At 40.4% G+C, this 20,477-nt stretch overlaps 2 protein-coding genes across 2 annotated transcripts in view; both read left to right on the top strand.

Annotated features, from left to right (window-relative positions):
- Window positions 1-3,900: 3,900 nt before the first annotated feature.
- CCR6 (C-C motif chemokine receptor 6) lies at window positions 3,901-4,983 on the top strand (the record flags this gene model as incomplete). The annotated part of the gene is made up of 1 exon (XM_060240775.1): window positions 3,901-4,983. A coding segment is annotated over one exon (1,080 nt), but the record flags the coding sequence as incomplete, so codon positions are not given.
- Window positions 4,984-18,198: 13,215 nt separating this feature from the next.
- LOC132573334 (uncharacterized) overlaps window positions 18,199-20,477 on the top strand; it is a 54,297-nt gene continuing 52,018 nt past the window's right edge. The window contains exons 1-2 of the mRNA XM_060240873.1: window positions 18,199-18,322; window positions 18,983-19,245. Of these exons, the coding sequence (XP_060096856.1) occupies window positions 18,999-19,245 (247 nt within the window). The 5' untranslated portion in view covers window positions 18,199-18,322; window positions 18,983-18,998. The remainder of the gene's footprint in view (window positions 18,323-18,982; window positions 19,246-20,477) is intronic.

Genomic DNA, 20,477 nt, shown 5'->3' on the forward strand with positions numbered 1-20,477 from the left:
CCAACTTTCCCGGTATTGAAGTCAGACTGACTGGCCTGTAGTTACCCGGATCTCCTCTGGAACCCTTTTTAAAGATGGGGGTGACATTTGCTACCTTCCAGTCCTCAGGAACGTAGGCAAATTTCAATGAAAGATTACATATTTTTGTCAGAAGATCCACAAATTCAACTTTGAGTTCTTTCAGAACTCTTGGATGTATGCCATCCGGACCTGGTGACTTATTAGATTTTAATTCGTCCATCAGTTGTAGGACCTCCTCTCTTGTCACCTCAATCTGGCTCAGGTCTTTCAACACCCCTTCCAATAGAAGTGGTTCTGGAGCAGGCAAACACTTCTCATCTTCCACAGTGAAGACGGAGCAAAAAAATTCATTTAGCTTCTCAGCCATTCCCCTATCCTCCTTCAGTAATCCTTTGACCCCTTGGTCATCCAAGGGCCCCACTGCCTCCCTGGCTGGTTTCCTGCTTCTAGTATATTTGAAGAAATTTTTATTGTTGGTCTTTACATTTTTTGCAATATGCTCCTCATAGTCCCTTTCTGCCTGCCTGATCACAGTCTTGCATTTTATTTGCTATTGCCTGTGTTCCCTTTTATTAATTTCACTTGGACTAGCTTTTCCACCTCTTAAAGGAGTCCTTATTAACTTTTACAGCTTCCATTACTTTGTTCGTTAACCATGCAGGCCTTCTCTTATACCTGTTTGTACCTTTCCTAACTTGTGATATATATTTTATCTGTGCTTCTAGGATTGTAGTTTTAAATAGCCTCCAAGCTTCCCCAAGGCTTTTGACTGTATTTACCTTTCTCAGAGAAATTTACCCCTTTTAAAGTTAAATGTGGTTGTGCTGGTCTTTTGGGGCAACTCTCTATTTATACAAATAGTGAAATCAATTCCTGATCAGTTTGAATTCATTATCATGGGTGACACTGGTCGTCTCATGCTACCTTCCCCCTCCCTCTCATCCTCACTGTGGAACCTCTGCTTCTCTTCAAGATAGGTAAAGTATAACCCCTCAATGATATCTCCTACTAATGCAAACATCCCTATGTTTTCCTATCTATTTTTCTTAGTTCTGAATCGCTTGTGTTCAATGTGTGTTTTTATCTTGTATGTTTGAAGTCCCCCCCCCCCAATAAATATAATTTGCTTTAATTTTTAAACTTCTCTTAATTAACTAAGGGTCTCCTGGGAAATACCGACTCTGGTAGGCAGGTTACTGTTCCCGTGCTATCTTTGTCATCTTGTCCACCTAACTAAAATTCCCCAAATTTATTCAAAAAGGCAATTTGGCTAACAGATTGGGTGCAACTACTGAAATTTTAGAAAGTCTCCTTCAGAGCACTGAGCTCTTCCGCAAGAGGCTCACAAGTTTCTAACTTTTTATGTTAATTTGCTTCAGTTTGTGGTAGCAGTGAGCTCATAATACATGGTGAGACTTGAAAAGCCACTATTACCACATTAACTAAGTAAATGTTCCTTTCCATTGTGAGATACAAGGACAAACATAATCTGAATCTGAACATTTTTCAATGCTTTTAAAGATACCACCTGTATTTTCAAGACTTGGAAAATATTTCTGTGGATTTTAATTTTTATAACTAGGATCCAAGGCATCATACTGAACATGTAAGTTTGGCTAATTATGATAGGCTTGATAGAAATTAAAACTCATTTAATTTTATCATTATAATGAAAATATGTATTAAGCTTGTGTTCTATGTAATGGATATAGTACTGTACAACAAAATAACAAAATAATCACATTTAACTGTCACTAATTCTTGCACTTTCTACAAACTCTAAATATTCTTTTAAAATACATCAAAAGAAGGTGGGATTTCTTCTCAGAGATGTAAACACAGTACTTGCAGAGAGCTGGAAAATTATGGTAAGATGAACAGTGCAATGCTAACTGTTTTCTTGGAGAAAGCCCCTTTGAACAGAGCTGAGCAGGATTTTTAGTAGGCTTGCTTAAGATGGCACTATAAACAAAGTCTTTTGCATCTACCTTTGCTATAGGAAATGTTTGCTGAATTGGCATCCTTACCAGGATATCTGGATGGGCTACCATACGTTTCTTTGAGAAAAAGATCCAGGGAGTTTCAGCCTAATTTTGGCCCCAGGTCAATTGCAGAAACAACTAATGCAATTAGAATTGTTAAACATGCTGCTCACTTGCCTTATTTAGGAGTTTTTGATTATTGTTTGACTATAGCCTCATTTTCAACTGGAAGTAAAAATGTTTCCATTTGTGCTTTACAATTTTGGGTAACTAGACAAGGACCTTTGCAAATTACAATCACAGAATAGGTTCCTCTTTTCTTCTCTTTCTCTTTATTGTTCACTAAATAGAAACTATGTCACTTGTCAGCTACTGAGAGAAATGTAACAGCTGAGAGTCAAAGAAGCATATGATATTCAGAGAAGCTACCTATTTAGCTTTTCTATGTATATATTTTTCTTTCCCACTGAGTATTTTACTTTGCACTTTGGTTTATTCTATATTTTCTTTCAGTTCAATCTACATTTTGAACTTACATTTGTACTTTGTATGCGCAGGTTTTTTAAAATCAGTAAACTAAAAACCTAATATCTGTATGTATTGGTATCTATTTTCAGAGAATCATAGAATTAGAAGGGACCTCCAGTTTTTTTTTGTGATCCAACTCAAGTTATGAGTAATTATTTTTGCATAACAAAGTATCCCATATGCATCAAAAGGTACATCCAGCTATTTAACACTTGCCGATTAGTCTTGCTGAGCTGGAGTTAAAATTATTTTTAATGCAATAGAAATAGGTATCTGTATTTTATACTGAGTAATCCACATTGGTCACATAGAAGTAAAAGTCATTCTGTGTACTGATATTCTGAAATGAGACCAATATACTATCGAGTAGGGTTGCCAGCTTCCAGGTGGGGTCTGATGATCTCCTTCTCCTGTAATTATAACTGATCTCTAGACTGCACAAATATCCTATTTATTTAACACATTTATTTTATTTCTGGAGAAAATGGCTACTTTGGAAGGTAGGCTGCATGGTGTTATGCCTACCAAGGTCCCTACCCTCCCTAAACCTCACTCTCCCATGGCTCTGCCCTCAAATCTCCAGGTATATCTAAATCTGGAGTTGGCAACCCTAGTCATCAGAGACAGCAAAACTGCCAACAATATTATTTTTTTTAAAAGTTAATGAGGGCTATAGTTGGGCTTTGATCAATTTATCTCAAAATATGTGTTTTATCCTATTTTGCTATCACAGTTTATGTCCTTTCCTGGAAGATTCTCTGTAAACTATCCTAAACTGTTACTGCCATTGGGATCATATTCTGTGATCAGAAGGAAAATATAACACCCAAATGAGTCAGGTATGCTCTTGAATGACTGGATTGACTTACTTTTCCACTGAGTATTTTACTACGCACATTTCTTTTTTTAGTTTATTCTGTTTTATTCCAAATCAATTTACATCATGAACTTTGTATTGCAATTTTTGTGTGTGTGTGTGCACCTGGAAGTCATAGTGACCTCTGGTGACTGACACTTATTGAGGGCCAGGAGGATATTCAGAGAGGTGGCTGAATAAAGCCTGCCTCTGTCCTCCCAACTGCTGGTGTTTCAAGGTCTCCGGAGCGGACCCTGCTTAGTTTCTGAGATCTGACAAGATTGGGCTTGCGTGAGCTACCCAGGTCAGGGCATATTGGAATACTTTTAAATTAGTAAACTAAAATCTAATCTTTGTGTGTATTGGCACCTATTTTAAACACATTATCAGACATAAACAAAGACCTATTGGTTTCAGTAGGACTGGCTTTGTAATAATGCAATCTAAGGGTTGTTCTACATGTTCAGTTTTCCTATATAAATCTGCTGAAATGTGAAATGTTAACTAATTCCATTACTCTTTCAGGAGGAACCAAACACCACAGATTATGCCTATGACCATGATTATTACGATCACATTATATCACCATGTGACAAGAATGAAGTCAGAAACTTTGCAAAGCTCTTCTTTCCTTTTGCATACTCACTAATATGCATCTTGGGCCTTGTGGGCAATACGTTTGTGGTGATGACATTTTCTTTATATAAGAGATCCGAATCCATGACTGACATATGTCTCTGCAATATTGCCATTGTAGATATACTCTTTGTTTTCACTCTCCCTTTCAGGGCAGTGGACTATGCTCTGGATGACTGGATCTTTGGTGATTTCATATGCAAGCTCACTAGAGGAATATATGCAATTAATTTCAACTGTGGCATGCTACTCTTGGCCTGCATCAGCGTGGACCGATACATTGCCATTGTGCAGGCGACAAAGTCATTTAAGCTTCGGGCAAGGACTCTAGTATACAGTAAAGTGATCTGCTTGGCCATCTGGGGATCATCAGTTTTGATCTCCAGTTCAACTTTCATCTTCAGTCAAAGTTACATAATTTCACTCAATGTGACAAAACACATTTGTGAGCACAAATCCAATTCAGAGACCAAAGTAATGTTCAAATTACTTATACTGTATCTCCAACTTTTATTTGGATTTTTTATTCCTCTTCTGGTCATGATTTTTTGCTATACCTTCATTGTTAAAACCTTGATGAAGGCTCAGAATTCCAAAAGAAACAAAGCCATACGTGTTATATTCTTAATTGTTATTGTTTTTCTGATCTGTCAACTTCCTTATAATATAGTCCTTATTCTGAATGCATCATCAATGGGTACTCTGGATAAAGATTGTCAAAGTGAAAAGAAAATGATTTATGCAAAACATTTAACAGAAACTCTGGCCTTCTTGCACTGCTGTATGAACCCTGTGCTTTATGCATTCATTGGGGTGAAATTCAGAAATTACTTTCTGAAAATAATGAAAGGATTGTGCTGTGTGAGATACAAGAAGCATGGAACCACTCCTACTCATGGTTCAAGAGCAAATTCTGATACTGGCCATTCTTGGCAAACAAGTGAAATTTATGAATGATGTACTGGAACTATTATATGTCCAGCATAATCAGAGAATATCACAACAAAAAGATTTTGACCATATTCTTATATACCTGGTATACTCTTACCTATATGAGCTTATGCCACAATAAGCCTGTTAATTGTTAAGGTAGTACATAACTATTTAGACTGCTTCACACTTTTTAAAAAAGACAAATTCCTCTGTTATTACATTGGGACCAGACTCCCAAGTTTGTGTGTCCCACGTATGCACCATCACTGCTTCCCTTAATATTTCAAAAGGGGAAAAGATTATCATGTTGTTCAAACACAGGTGTCAATATCTATGCCTTATGAGAGATCCACTTCAACTAATTGTAAGGACAATACTTTAACTTAGATGTAATTATTTGCCACTATTGGAATGAGCTTTCCAGGGGAACCCTGGGATCACACATTCCCTACCTTCTATGTTTACATTGATTTACCAAGTTATTCCCACCTTTGTTCAATTATGTCCAAGCTAGCACTCTAGTTTGTGCTTTTCTTGCAAAGCGGGATACCAAAAAAGGAAGAAAACACATTTTGGAATCCTGGTTCTGATGTAATGGCAAAATACAGTTCCCATGAATATGGAAGTAAATGTCCATGTGCAAGAGGGAAGGGAGCGTGTGAACCTGAAGATTCCTCAAGCTCATTGGCATAGCTAAGGTTGACCACAGGCCTGAAGAAAATACCTTTAATATAGGTGTAAGGTGTGGAAATAGGCAGTGGAAGCTTTTCATGGCCTTGAGGTGAATAACATTAAAAAGGTAAAGGCAGTTACCTGGCTAATAATATACCCCTCTAAGCCTCTATTAAATTCTGTAATGTGTAAGGCAAAACAACAACTCCCATTGATCACAACTGCATTTGACTGAATAAAAGATGAAATGCAGGATTAAAAATGCTGAGCTTAATATTGCAACTCTGCAATTATAAGGGACATTTTATATTTAAGCTTGTTTTTTCTTCATGTGATCTTATTTTCTACATTACATTTTTTCAAAGCTGGGGCAAAAAACTGAAAACTAAAGGCACATGAGATAATGAGCAATTGATAATTACTTTAGGGTGCGGGAGGGGAATCTTCATGCCATCAAAGCCACTCTTTGTGATTTTTGCTTCATATATTTATAAATTTTAATTGAGAACAGTGAGTACATCTTAAAGAAACTTTTGTTTAAATTATGCCTGTATATGTGCTGCTTTTGATGCTGAGATATAAGTCCTCATGATGAACTGACCACCGACATTATTGACTGATAGACTTATTCTAGGTTGCAGTCTGTGCTCTTTCAAGTCATATATATAGAATGGCTGCTATTTTGGGAACAATTAAAAACTGTATTAACTTGCGTTTCTGGGCTTCCTTCTGTTTTTGGCACTCCTATTACAGACTTATACTATGTATTTTTCTACAACATATGGACCAAAGTCCTGTGATGCAACCAAATTGCTGAAACTAAAGAAGTTTGGCCCTGTCAACTCACTGAATGAGGGATAATCTAGGAACCAGATGTAAACCTCTTTGGAGGAAGGGTAAGATATCTTAAATACCTAGTTAGAAAAGAGGCCCAAGAATCAAACTCTATAGGTCAGGGGTGGCCAGCGGTAGCTCTCCAGATGTTTTTTGCCTACAACTCCCATCAGCCCCAGCCAGCATGGCCAATGGCTAGGGCTGATGGGAGTTGTAGGCAAAAAACATCTGGAGAGCTACCGTTGGCCACCCCTGCTATAGGAAGTAGCAAGTAGGCATCTGCAATCTCTGCAAGAATGTATTAAAACAAATGATAAACAAAATCTGCAATCTCTGCAAGAATGTACTGAAACAAATGATAAAGAATAGCCAATGGAATCTCTGGGTTTCTTCTGAATGACCATGGAAATTCTAAAAGCCATTCTCTGCTGGTTGTTCTAATGTGCGTGTGGAAATGTTACATTAATAATACTAAGAGGGTAATGTAGTGATGACCTATATATAAAAAAGCCTTGTGTGCTGGCATTTTCCAGTTCTCCCATTGGCTGTGGTGCATACCACATCAGCCACTGGCACATCAACTGCCAGTCAACTGTACTTACCTTCTATTGGTTGAGTCCGCTCCTCTCTCCTGCCTGTTGGGCGACTGGGGAAGCTGTTAGGCAGTGGCTGTTCCTAGCCAACCAAGTCTGCTTGTCAGTAAAACCCAACCAAACTTGGTTTGTAAGTAACAGGCAGGGGGAGGAGGTTCTTTCTAGGCCTATTCGAGGTGGGTGAGATGACAGCAAGGGTTGGGAGGGGGGAAGAAAGCAAGGGCTGGGGGTGAGTGAATGTCACAGGAGGAGTAGTGAAGTGCCAAGGGTGTGGGGGTGGTTGAGAGGATGAGATGCATGGGTGGATGTGGGTGGGAAGACATCAAGGATATCGCCAGTGACACAACAGCTTCACAGTGGTTCACAGAAACAAAGTTACTAATGAAATCAAGACTTCAATAGATGAAAAACATTCAGAAGTTCAGATACTCACAGCATATGCCCAGTATAAATTAGTAAACACTAGTTACCACTTCACCCACCTTGGCACACTCACAATAAGGAACTAGAATAGCAGAACCAGCAATTATGACTAAGGAGATGAAGGCCATCTAAACAGAACATAGAAATGCAGAAAATGTGGTTGGTTTCTTTGTGTAAGTACAGGAAAGACTTGTATTTGAAAGGATTCTTAACCTACTTCGCAGGGTTGCTGTTAAGATAAAATGGAGGAGCAGATCAACGTAGGCCACTTTAGGTCCTCATTGGGGGGGGTGGGGAACCAGGGTATAAACAAACATACAAATGATCCATCACACACACACTGGGACTGGCCATTTATTTTACCAGCTAAAGCCCAGGATGGCAGTTGCACTTCCAGTGGGACAGGCAGGAAAATAGAGCATGGCACTGCTTGTGGTGATCCAGATGTATGAATAGAGAGGAGGAAAGAGACATTTGGTTCTCCTGTGCTGATACAGGTACGCATAGCTACGAAGTTCACATACGGCAATGATTTACTTTGCCCCACCAGCTCCTGTGCAGGAACGATAAAACTGGAAAGAATGGGCCTGATGGAACCCAGCTTCTCTCTGTTAGGCTGGGGGGTGTGGTCCACCAGGAGGAACATGGCAATGCCCAGGTTTACCCTGAACTGATCCAGATGTCATGCAGCCAGGGAAGAGAAGCACATGCACAACAGTGCCCAGCTTTACTCTGCATGGGTGGGCATGTTGTGATTTGGGAAGGAAGAGTACAACAGCTTCTTTTGCTTTTGCTGGGCTGGTAAAGAGGATCCCAGGCATGGTGGTACCTGGCTTCATCCAGTGACAGCTTCAGTGGCTGGTGAGGAGAGCAGAGACTCTGCACCCTCTACTTATTTGAGTGTGGTGCAGCCAAGGACAGCACACACAGTTCTGGCCCACCAATATGGGCACATTAAAGTCAGAAAGTAGGAGCACAGACTCTCCCTGTGTTGATCCAGATGAAGTAGTCAGGGAGGACTGCACCATCTTTGCCCGGGGAGGAAGGGCATGGCAGCACCTGGCTTTACCCAGCTAGCCTGGGCACAGAGTGGCTGATGAGCACAGTGGTGCTCCAGTTTTCCCTACATTTGCCTAGATACCATGTGGCTAGTGGGGGGGCACAAGTACACAAATGCCTAGTTTGGGTTGTGACCTGATTACAAATGCCTAGTTTGAGTTTTGACCGGATTACAGCTGGCAAGGTCTAAGTTGGCACTTAGCTTTGCCCTGCATCAGCTCAGGTGCAGTCCAGCTGAGCTGGTCAACACACAGCAGTGTCATTTCACTTTGCCATTCTAGGCGGTGCTCTTCCTCACAGGCTGCTGGGCACTGATATCTGTTCTTAAGCACCCTCCCCTTGGGGACAGGCCACCGTTTAGTCCACTGAGATTTCACTGTATGTAATTCCACCCACCTAGTATGCCAATCCACTCCTCCCTTGGCTTATGCTGAGTCTCCAAAACTGTTGTTAATCGATCACATATTGCTAAGCGACTCATTTATTTTGCTGCCAGAAAAATTCTGCGGCTGGAAGACAGGTGCCTCGGTTCTTTGCCTTTGCTACGAAAGGAGCCGTTATTGGTCGGAGGACTTTGATTTTTGGCTAATGCTTGCTGGAGGACTCTGGGTTTTTTTATAACTGCGGCAGCTGTTTATACCAATCCTCCCGCCAACCACTCTTTCACCGGAGACATCATTGGGCACCTGAGTTGCCTCAACACGCTCTCGTCGCTCCACTGTCCCGCCTCGTGTCCGACGACTACCGCGCTCCAAGAGGAGGAGGGGGCTGGAGCAAGAGCAGGGCCTCGTTCTGTGGAGCCAGCAGGAGTTATGCTCCAGCGCCTGAAGCGCATTCAAGGAACAGACGCCAGGCAGTGCGTCAGGCAGACCTGGACGGGGCTTTGCGCGAGGGGATGGCTCCTTCATTCGCGCCCAAATTCAAGTAAAGGAAGGCGAAGAGGGAGCGGTTGGTAGGGCTGTTCGGCCGAGAGGGATCGCGATCCATGTGAGAAAAGTTTCACTTTGAAATTCAGTTTTCGGTCAACTCCTAAGCCGTTAGAATACAACAGAGTGCTCTTCGTCTTTTTGTCACTGCTGCTGTTTCTTCTTGGCAACCTGCTTGGAGGATTTATTTCTGAAAGTACCTTCTGACGCGAAGATGAGGCCTCATATAATTCCTTGTTAATTATCTTTGTGTTCTGCCCCTTTTCTTAGGACGACATGGAATGGGGGGGGGGTCTTACTGTCGCACTGACCTTATGAGAATGGCGTCGGAGTTAGCCTCATGGCTTGGCGGGGATTTAAACTAGAGTTCTGCACATTCAAAACCAGAGCTCTTGTTGCTGACTTGCATTGGGCTGTGCTTTACACCGTGGTAAAGTGTACGGTTTTCTGCTTGTGAACCCAGTATTAATAACTGCAGGTATTTTCAAACACAACAGCTTATTTGCTGATGTCTTTTTTGATACTGGGTACATAGCTGAATAATTACTGTATTGTTTTTAACAGTTATCTTTATTGCCATGTTCTCAAATGCTTTTTAATAGCATGTAAGACTTAGGTGATGTGAAATTTTGATAATGAAACACGGCTTTGATCTAACTGGTGCCAGCTCAAGTGAGTGTCATCTTGAGGACCAACATGCCAACTTTTGGTTATAAAAGGTAACTCAGATTTAAGGCTAAGTCCTGGCTTCATCTTCCCATTACCACCTGTTCCCTTCCATCTCTTGCATTCATACTTTGACTTTCCATCAGTATTTAGAAAATCAAAGTAGATTATAATTATGTATAGTACATAACTACTGTTTTATTGTTGCTAAATTGTTATTTATATTGATTTATGTTTTTGTTTTTATGTTGAGATCCGCCTAAGCCACTTGTGGGGAGAGCAGAATATAAATCTGAATAATAAAATAATAAATACAGACACAAAAGTAAAAACTTACAATATCAATCTCCATCCCTCCCCCAATCTGGAAAGTAGTTTCCTTAATTTAGATAGTCAGATAGTTTCCTTAATTTATCTTCTGTCAGTCTGAAAAAGATCATGTAAGTAACACAGTTCTTACCTAGTTTCTCTGCTGGCCTGGCAGGGAGGAGGAGCACAAGCACAATGCACCCAGCTTTGCCCTGTGCCAGCTGAGGTACAGGACAGCCAGAGGAGGAACTTACCACCCTCTCTTCCGATTTTGATCTGGTGAGGAGGTGTGGTGGTGGAGGAGGCAGGACTCTTTTCAGGACAATTTTGGTATCCCAATCTGTCCGCGAACACTCTTCCCTCCACTTCTCTGCTATTCCAGTGTAAGACAAACCATAGTTCAGCATTACACCAAAGTTACATTGAAATATTAGGGGAAGGCTCACAGCTCAGTTTCAGAGCTGTTATATGCAGAAATGACTAAATTTAATCCTTAGCACCTCCAGATAAAAGTAGTGAGATTGAGAAAGATGTTGAATAATATGGACAGATGGAGTTGATGGTGCTGGAGTAGGTGGGACAATGGCTTCTGCACTTCCTACTGTTAGCAGGTGTTTGGATCTTGGAGATTTGTTGATCGAATAGATGATGCTTAGCTAGGCAGATTTAAGGCAGCTTCATATGTTCAAAATGTTTTGTAAAGAAAGGTTTTATCATGGTCTGAATGCTGGATTTGGAAAACATAACATAGTTTAGCAGTTTAGATATAAAACTGGATTATGGTTTGTGCTAAAGTGGAAGTCCTTATTTGACTCTGTGTTTGAGACAGGAGAAGGAAGGAGCGCACAAGCAGAGGGCTTGTCCACACAGCAACAAACCATGATTTAACATTATGTTTGAACAATCCAGTGGTTCAACTCAAGGCCTTACACTTACAGATATCTGAACTACTTCACCAAACCACTGCCTGGTGACTGACTGCTTCTCAGAGATTCACAGGTTCTTACTTCCTCTTCCTCATTTTTGTACAGTCTCACTTCCCTTCCCTGGTTTGGTATAAACATAGTTTGTAGTGAATGTGGCCCACTATGATTAGTCCTAACCAGGAATTGTCTCTAAACCAAGGGTATTGAACTCATTTGTTTGGTGTAGTGGTTAAGTGTGCAGACTCTTATCTAGGAGAACCGGGTTTGATTCCGCACTCCTCCACTTGCACCTGCTGGGATGACCTTGGGTCAGCCATAGCTCTGGCAGAAATTGTCCTTGAAAGGGCAGCTGCTGTGAGAGTCCTCTCAGCCCCACCCACCTCACAGGGTGTCTGTTGTGGGGGAGGAAGGTAAAGGAGATTGTGAGCCGCTCTGAGACTCTTTGGAATGGAGGGCGGGATATAAATCCAATATCTTCATCTTCTTCTTCTTATCAGGCCGGGCCATGTGTGTCATAAAATGTAATACCAGGTAGCAGAGATACAAAAATTTATAAAGGACACAGGGAAATACAGTTAAAGATATTTTTAAAAACTTAAAGTATACTCAAATGATTAGCACTCTTGCAATATTTTGTTTATTTAACAGTCTCTGATAACTAACACCTCTTGCTTTGATTTATTGCATTAGAATCTGGAGACAATGCCTGTACTATAGCAATCTTCAGTATGTTGTTCAGGTGTGTGTGTGTGTGTGTGTGTGTAAGTTGCAAACCTACTTTGGATTTATTGATATTCATTGCAGAAATCTCATGGTCAATGCTTTGAGCCTAGGATCCAGGGGAAAACATGAAATAGCTGGGCATTATGAGTTTTTGTACATAAGTTGCTTCATGTGCTGGTCAGCCAATGGAGAAAATAGAGGCTTTGCTCTGTAGCTCTTACACAATTGAGCAAGCCTGGCAAAGCAAGCTGTGATGCAGAAGGAAGCAAGAGAGAGAGAGAGAGAGAAGGAAGCAAATGACAATGAATTGCTCATGGGCCAATGAATTGCTCATTATGCCCAGAATTAATCCTAGAACAAATGGAGCAGAGTTTTCAACAAGTATTCTTAGGGATACTCAGAGGTGTCTAACTTCACTTCTTTCGAGATAATGTTTTTGATAGCTTAATAAAGTCACGTGAGGCTCAAATAATTATGGCTGTGTAAAATAGCCACACCCTGAACTACAGGCCCTCCTGTCTTCCACCATCCTTCGAAGTTCATTCAAATTCATGTTAGTTGCATCAGTAACGCTGTCCAGACATCTCATCTTTTGCCGTCCCCTTCTTCTTTTGCCTTCTGTCTTTCCCAGCAGCAGGGTCTTCTCCAGTGAGTGCTCCCTTCTCATTTGGTGGCCAAAGTATTTGAACTTCAGCATCTGACCTTCCAGGGAACAGTCAGGGTTGATTTCCCTTAGGACTTGACTGATTTGATCTTGCAGCCCAAGGGACTCTCAAGAATCTTCTCCAGCACCACGATTCGAAAGCATCTATTCTGCGCTTGGCCTTCCTTATGGTCCAACTCTCACAGACATACATTACTACTGGGAATACCATTGCTTTGACTGTATGGACTTTTGTTGGCAGGGTGATGTCTCTACTTTTTATTATACTGCCTAGGTTTGCCATAGCTGTCCTCCCAAGAAGCAAACGTCTTTTAATTTCATGGCTACAGTCACCATCTGCAGTGATCTTGAATCCTAGAAATGTGAAGTCTGTCATGATTTCCATGTCTTCCCCTTCTATTTGCCAAGGTGTGATGGAGCCGGATGCCATGATCTTAGTTTTTTTGATGTTGAATTTCAAGCCTACTTTTGTGCTCTCCTCTTTTACCCTCAACAAGAGGTTCTTTAGGTCCTCTTCACCTTCTGCTATTAGAGTGGTGTCATCTGCATATCTGAAGTTATTGATGTTTTTCCTGGCAATCTTAATTCTGGTTTGTGATTCATCCAGGCCAGCATTCCGCACGATGTACTCTGTATATAAATTAAATAAGCAGGGTGACAATATACATCCTTGTCAAACACCTTTTCCTATTCTAAACCTATCAGTTGTTCCATATCGTGTTCTGACAGTGGCTTCTTGATCCTTATACAGATTTCTCAGGAGATGTGTGAGGTGGTCTGGTACTCCCATCTCTTTAAGGACTTGCCACAGTTTGTTGTTATCCACACAATCAAATGCTTTAGCATCGTCAATGAAGCAGAAATAGATGTTTTTTGGATATTCCTGTGCTTTTTCCATAATCCAGTGAATGTTGGCAATTTGATCTCTAGTTCCTCTACCTCTAACTGGATTGTGATGATACTCCTATATTTTCTGAAAAGACTTGATAAAAACTTTACAAATTGCATTTCAGTTAGGTAGGAGAAGGGTTGACATGTATGCTTTTTATTTATTGTTTCATTTACATATTCTAGTGTTTTCCATATAGTGGTTCTTGCTGGCTGGAGAGCCTGTGTGGTATAGTGGTTAAGAGCAGTGAACTCTAATCTGGAGAACCAGGTTTGATTCCCCACTCCTTCGCATACAACCAACTGGGTGACCTTGGGTCAGTCATAGTTCTCTCAGAGTTCTCTCAGCCCCAGCTACCTCACAAGCAATGTTCTCTCCAAGCCATGGAGTCTTGTGAGAGAAAATTCTACTTTGTGAGCTACTGGCATTAAAGTTGTGAGCTACTGAATAAATTAGTTTGCTCTGGGGATATTTTTCCTGAGCTAAGACAAAAATGTGTGAGCTGGAGGCCAAAAATCTGTGAGCTAGTTCATATCCTTGTCAAAGATGTTCAGCTTAGAGGGAACACTTCACAAGGTGCCTGTTGTGGGAAGAGGACGGGAAGGATGATAGTAAGATGCTCTGAGACTCCTTTGGGTAGTGATGGCAGGGTATAAAATCAACTCTTCTATAATTTGCTCAAGGATAACTAGAATTATTTTAAATAAAGTTCTTAAAAGACAATGAGTGATCATTGACTGAGATACAAGATTTTGACTAAGACCTATAATAAATAAACTTACAACTGCTCTACAGACAGAAGACTAGTTACCTGTACAGAATTATTACTGAAGAGATTGATCACTCCTCATACAGCTTCATGCTTTAGTGATTAATACTCAATATTAGGGAGATTTCCTTTTTCTGACTTTGCACTACCTCTTTATATTTATACTGTGTACCAGTGAAGGGTGATTGACTGAATACTTATCAATTATTTCTTAAAAGATGAAAATATCTTTTTTATAGCGTAAGCAGCTTGGAAAACCCTTATATATTGTATAAGAACAGAAAAGAAGCCATGTTGGATCAGGCTAATGGCCCATCCAGTCCAATACTCTGTGTCACGCAGTGGCCAAAAACAAACAAACAACCCAGCTGCCATCAGGAGGTCCATCAGTGGGACAAGGACACTGGAAACCATCCCACTGTTGCCCCCCTCCCTCAAGCACCTAGAATATAGAGCATCACTGCCCCAGACAGAGAGTTCCATCTAAACCAGGGGTGTTGAACTCATGAGGGCTGGATCTGATATAAATAAGACCTTGTTGGGCCGGGCCATGTCAGGTTGGGCTGGGCCATGTTGGACCAGGCAATGTGTAGGATCATAAAGTTGGAAGGGACCTCCAGGGTCATCTAGTCCAACCCCCTGCACAATGCAGGAAACTCACAAATACCTCCCCCTAAATTCACAGGATCTTCATTGCTGTCAGATGGTCATCTAGCTTCTGTTTAAAAACCTCCAAGGAAGGAGAGCCCACCACCTCCCAAGGAAGCCTGTTCCACTGAAGGATCGCTCTAACAATCAGGAAGTTCTTCCCAATGTTGATAATGTGTATGCCTATTTAAGAGTAGGTAGCAAAGATATAAACTTTATAAAGGACACAGACAAACACAACTAAATATTATTTTAAAAATAAAAACTTAAAACATGCTTAAAACACTCACACTTGTTGGTATTAAAGGTGCTTTCTTTGTATCTCCTATGGGATCCAGGGAACTGGGCAAAGGAAGCTCTGGCTCTTTCCTTCCTTCCTTCCCCTGGGGACCAGGAGGGGAAGGAAGAGAGGCTTGGCTCAGTAGGTCTACTGTGCAATTGAGAGAGCCTGAATAAATAAGCTCTGCCTTTTCCCCTTCCTCCTCAAGGGAGAAGCCTCAACCAATGGAGAAAATAGAGGTTTTGCTCTGTAGCTCCTGTGCAATTGAGCAAGCCTTGCAAAGCAAGCTGTTATGCAGAAGGAAGCAAAAGAGAGGGAGAAGGAAGCAGATGATAGCCAGTTGTTTGGGGGGCTGATAAGAGCCCTCCGGGGGCCTGATTTAGCCTCCAGGCCGCATGTTTGACACCCCTGATCCTGTGGCTAATAGCCACTGATGGACCTTTGCTCTTCTTGATGCCAGATCCAAGTGGGCAGCCGTGTTGGTCTGAAGCAGTTGAACAAAGCAGGAGTCAAGTTTCACCTTTAAGACCAACAAAGTTTTATTCAGAACTTAAGCTTTCGTGTGCTAAAAGCACACTTCTTCAGACAAGGGAATAAGGTACAATGGGCTGAAATAGATCTATTTCAGCCCGCTGTACCTTATTCCCTTGTCTGAAGAAGTGTGCTTTTAGCACACGAAAGCTTACATTCTGAATAAAACTTTGTTGGTCTTAAAGGTACAACTTGATTCCTTCTTGAAGCCATCTATGCTTGTAGCTGCCACCACCGCCTGTGGCAGTGAATTCCATGTGTTAATCACTCTTTGGTTGAATAAGTACTCCCGTTTATCTGTTCTAACCCAACTGCTCAGCAATTTCATTGAGTGGCCACAAGTTCTTGTTTTGTGAGAACGGGAGAAAAGTACTTCCTTCTCTATCCCATGCATGATCTTGTAAATCTCTATAATGTCACCCATCAGTTGACGTTTCTCCAAGCTAAAGAGCTCCAAATGCTTTAACCTTTCTTCATAGGGAAAATGTTCCAACCCTTTAATCATTCTAATTGCCCTGTTCTGCACTTTTTCCAATACTATAATATCTTTTTTGAGGTGTGGTGACCAGAACTGTATACAGTACAACATATGAGGGCGCACCATCAATTTATACAGGAGCATTATGATACTGGCTGATTTGTTGGTCTTTTTTATTGCTGTGGCGCAGAGTGGTAAAGCTGCAGTACTGCAGTTGGAGCCCTCTGCTCACAGACCTGAGTTCGATTCCTGGTTCAGGTAGCCGGCTGGAGGTTGACTCAGCCTTTCATCCTTCCGAGGTCGGTAAAATGAGTACCCAGCTTGCTGGGGGGGAAAGTGTAATGACCGGGGAAGGCAATGGCAAACCACCCTGTAAAAAGGTCTGGCGTGAAAACGTTGTGAAAGCAGCGTCACCCCAGAGTCGGAAACGACTGGTGCTTGCACAGGGGACCTTTCCTTTCCTTTATTGCCGTTGCACACGGTCTCTACATTTTCAGTGAATTATCTACCACAATTCCAAGATCCCTCTCTTGGGTCAGTCTCTGTCAGTTTGGACCCTATTAATGTGATTTTATAGTTAGTATTTTTGGCCTCAATGTGCATTACTTTGCACTTCATTTTCCTTGTTAACGCCCACTTGCCCTGCCTCGACAGATCCCTTGGGGTGCCTCACAGTCCTCCTTGGTTCTCACTTCCCTGAACAATTTGGCGTAATCCACAAATTTAGCCACTTCACTGCTTATTCCCAACTTCGAATCATTAATGAACAAGTTAAAAAGCATCAGACCCAGTACTGAGCCCTGTGGTACCCCACTGCGTACCACCCGCCTCTGTGAAAATTGCCCATTTATATTCGCCCTCTGACCAATTTCGCACTAGGGTTTGTTCCGAGTGGAGAGCCCTTTTGATCCCGGCACTTCTCTCAGTTTTTACACAAGTTGCCCCAGAGCTGCGAGTTGGCGCGCCGTTCTTCCGTGGCAAGCAGAAATCACTTGGAAGAGGATCTTGCTTGCTGTGGAAGAGTGCCATGCCAACTCTTAGCTCCAGGGCAACTTGTGTGAAAATGGAGAGAAGCCCCGGGAGCAAAAGGGCTCTCCACCTGGAACAAGCCTTGTGTGAAATCAGTTTCTGTTTCCTATTAATTAGCCAGAATACAGTTTGAATACCATAAACTGCAATATCCTGCCTGATAATAATAATTTTTTTAAAACTGTGTTAAGAAACAAAAACATTGCGAAACCATGGAGTTGACCCTTAGTGGATCAGATACTACCATGCAGCCCAAGCCTATTTCCACTACTTTGTTCAATAGAATGTACACTAAACTATAAATAACATGGCAGCCTTTGATAAGATACAGTGGAGAGTAAAAATGATCTGCAGTTAGACATTTCAAGGGGAAAGATGATCACAGAGGGTTTTATAATAAAACACAGAGGGTTTTATGATATAATAGATTGGGAAGGACAGAAAGAAGGAAGAGCCTCCTCCAGAAGATGCTCAGTGCAATCCTAGGATGCTATCCTGAGAGTAGCCCCACTGAACAGAACTGGGTCAGATTGTGGCTAGACCTGTTTAGGATTGTTCTGTCTAAAGAACATGATATGGCAATATGGTTTTTTGCTTTCAGTGAAACGTGTTTATCTTGCTCTTGATAAATGACTGTTTTAAGCAATAAAATGCTGTTCCAAATGCAGACTGCAGTGTAAACAAATTTTTTAAAAATTGTTTTTTTAAAGAGATTTTTAGACTGTAAGGAGGTACGGTAATTATTTTCAACACTCTATATCTTAATGCTGTTTCCTGGTTAATCTTGATGTTATTTCATTCTCTTCCAGGCAAAAAAAAAAATCAATTTATTATTTGGGGGAAAAAAGCTTTATGGAATTGTTTCATATATCTGTTACTTTCCACTTAACACTGTTGTCTACATAATTAGAATAAAAGATTTTTTTTCTTCAGCCAAGTTATATTAGGTAAGTGGTTTGATTACTGACACTATCTAAATCTAATCTCTTGATTATATCTGAATATGCTGTTATATTTACTGCCTATAAATGAAAAGAGTGTCCTGGGAAATTCTTTAACATGGCTATGGATTAGATAAATTTAGTAATTGTACTCACTTTTTTATGTTCCTGTTTTGATTGTTGTTAATAAATAAATGTAATAAGTTTTTTTTTTTTTAGGACAATCATGTTATATTCAGGATTATTGACTTTTGGGGTAAATGCAGTTAGCTACACCAGATTAATTATACTCAAAGGCATTGTATTTCTGAAAGATCCAATTTAATTTATCACTTAATAACTTACTTGTGCTCTGTTCATTTTCTTGTGAGAAAATAAGAATGGATACCACTGAATTTTCATATTGCATATTTTTAGACATTTGCTATTTATGTAGTCATTTCAGTTTTCTCTTTGTTGTGATTTGTGCTTCTATGAGTTTTAATTGAGGGATACACTAAATACTTCTTTTGTTTTAGAATACAGAGTCCAGTGGCACCTTTAACTAACAAAGTTTTATTTGGGGTGTGAGCTGACACCCTGAATAAAACATTGTTGGTCTTAAAGGTGCCATTGGATTCTTTTTTGTTCTGCTTTAGAGACTAACAGTTATTCATTTCTTTACAGGTCTCCATTCTTTGTCATGTTTAAAATAAAACGAGTTCGAACTATGCTGCGCTTGGCAAAACGCAGGTTGCAGAGGAGGTTCACGATAGATGATATCAGCACAGAAGTTTCTTTTTTATATCCCCCACCAGACGGTGGCTGGGGTTGGGTTGTGGTGCTGGCAGCATTTGTTCATTCTATGTTGATCACTGGCTTCCACAATAGTTTTGGTGTTTATATGTTGTCCCTTCTTGAGACTTTTCAGTCTAGTAACTCTAAGATTGGTAGGTCATCATCACATTTTAATTAGGGTAAAGTATGGCTTGATGCTTTCTTTTTTAAAAATTTTTTAAAGTTTATTGTTCCAAACATAACATACATACATAACAACATGCATACATAACAACATGATTCTAACATAATATACATCATACATCTTCTAACTCTTGCACCCACACCTACCACCCTTCCACCCATACATACAAGGAGCTTAAAGAGTCCAGATAAATAGGTGTGAAAAACCAAAGCTTGAGACCCTGGAGAGCCGCTGCCAGTCTGAGTAGACAATACTGACTTTGATGGACCAGAGGTCTGATTCAGTAGAAGGCAGCTTCATATGTTCATATGATCAGCACCCTATGTTCATATGTTCAATGGGTATTACTATTATACCATTTCTATTTTCTCATATCAATTCCCAAGTTTCTGGCCCAAACATATATTGGGTCCCATGTCTTTCTACATTCTTGTAAATTTCCATCTCTTAACCTTGTAGTCAGTGTATCCATTTCAGCGGCTTCAAATAATTTCAATAAAAATTCTTCTCTATCAGGTATTTTAACAACTTTACAGTATTTTGCATATAGAATTCTAGCAACCGTGATTATATGAAGTAATAGTTTTTTCTCCGTTTTGGGAATACTCTCTTTACAAATACTCAATAAATACAGTTCCGGTGATTGTTGGAACCTTATTTTTAAAAAATTTTGGCTCCAGATACTAATCTGGTTCCAGTATTTTATGGCATATTTGCACTGCCACCGTATGTGATATAGTGACCCCTTAATTTTTCTACATTTCCAGCATTTGTTTGAGTAGTTTGGATATATTTTAGCCAACCTTTCTGGGGTAAGATACCAGCGGTACATCATTTTGTATAAATTTTCTTTAAAAACCGAGGATTTTGTCAACTTTACATTTTGCTTCCAAAGTTTTTCCCATTCTGCGAAATCAGTAGTAAATCCAAAGTCTTTTAACCATTTTATCCAACTCTCTTTCACAGTTTCATCTTGCATTTTAATTTGGAATAGCCAATTATACATGTTTGAGATAAGTTTCTGATTATCTTGAATTAATGTATCAAATTCATTTAAAGTTTTGGAAAAACCTAATTCTTTATCCGATTGATATCTTGACTTTACCTGACATCTAATCCACCAGTCCAATTTTACGTTGTCATCTAATTTCAAGTTATTCTCTTTATCCAGCAATAGGCCATAGTTATAATTAGTTCCCC

The sequence above is a fragment of the Heteronotia binoei genome, chromosome 1, assembly GCF_032191835.1.
Source record: "Heteronotia binoei isolate CCM8104 ecotype False Entrance Well chromosome 1, APGP_CSIRO_Hbin_v1, whole genome shotgun sequence".
Classification (NCBI taxonomy): domain Eukaryota; kingdom Metazoa; phylum Chordata; class Lepidosauria; order Squamata; family Gekkonidae; genus Heteronotia; species Heteronotia binoei.